The sequence below is a fragment of the Nanorana parkeri genome, unplaced genomic scaffold (genome assembly GCF_000935625.1).
Source record: "Nanorana parkeri isolate BGI_ZX_2015 unplaced genomic scaffold, ASM93562v1 scaffold4386, whole genome shotgun sequence".
Taxonomy (NCBI): Eukaryota; Metazoa; Chordata; class Amphibia; order Anura; family Dicroglossidae; genus Nanorana; species Nanorana parkeri.
The window spans coordinates 1,085-1,663 of NW_017310649.1; the positions used below are offsets into that span (position 1 = coordinate 1,085).

A 579-nucleotide genomic window follows, 5' to 3' on the forward strand; every position below is an offset into this window, starting at 1 on the left:
GGAGCAATTGCCCCAGCAACCAATCTGAATAATGATTCATACATAACTCCTCCCCCTGCTCACAGAAGCCGCTCCATCCTCGGAGTGACAGGGGGCGTCCTGAGCGTGGGGGTGTGTCTGCGTCGGCAGTGTGACAGGGGGCGTGGTTTTTCACTGTACTGAGGTATCGCCAACACGTGTTGGGCGTGTCCATGGGCGTGGCTACCGCTGTTTGGCCCACCCTCTTCATCCCAGAATCCTCTGGCGCTCCGTTCTCTCTGTGTGTGGAAGAGAGGAAGCCCCGCCCACAGATTTGCCGGTCCAGTCATGGAGGGGGGCCTGGGGGTATGTGGGGGGGTGAGATATCCGGAGGGGGTGATATCCGGGGTTATAATGGAGGTATATGGTGGGGGAGGAGCCATATACAGCGGGGAGAATTCGGGGAGGGCTGTATACAGTCCGTGTATAGTGGGAGCCCTGAGGATGGGAATGTACCCCACAGCTTGGGACCCCCCTAGATACGCATGCTTCCCCCCAAGATACGAATGACCCCTCCCTAGATTCGAATGTCCTCCCTAGATACGAATGACCCCCCCCCTA

The 579-nt window shown here is 58.2% G+C and overlaps 1 protein-coding gene across 1 annotated transcript in view; it reads left to right on the forward strand.

Moving 5' to 3' along the window:
* Positions 1–257: 257 nt before the first annotated feature.
* LOC108803880 (zinc finger protein 776-like) overlaps positions 258–579 on the forward strand; it is a 12,868-nt gene continuing 12,546 nt past the window's right edge. The window contains exon 1 of the mRNA XM_018575674.1: positions 258–324. Within this exon, the coding sequence (XP_018431176.1) occupies positions 307–324 (18 nt within the window). The 5' untranslated portion in view covers positions 258–306. The remainder of the gene's footprint in view (positions 325–579) is intronic.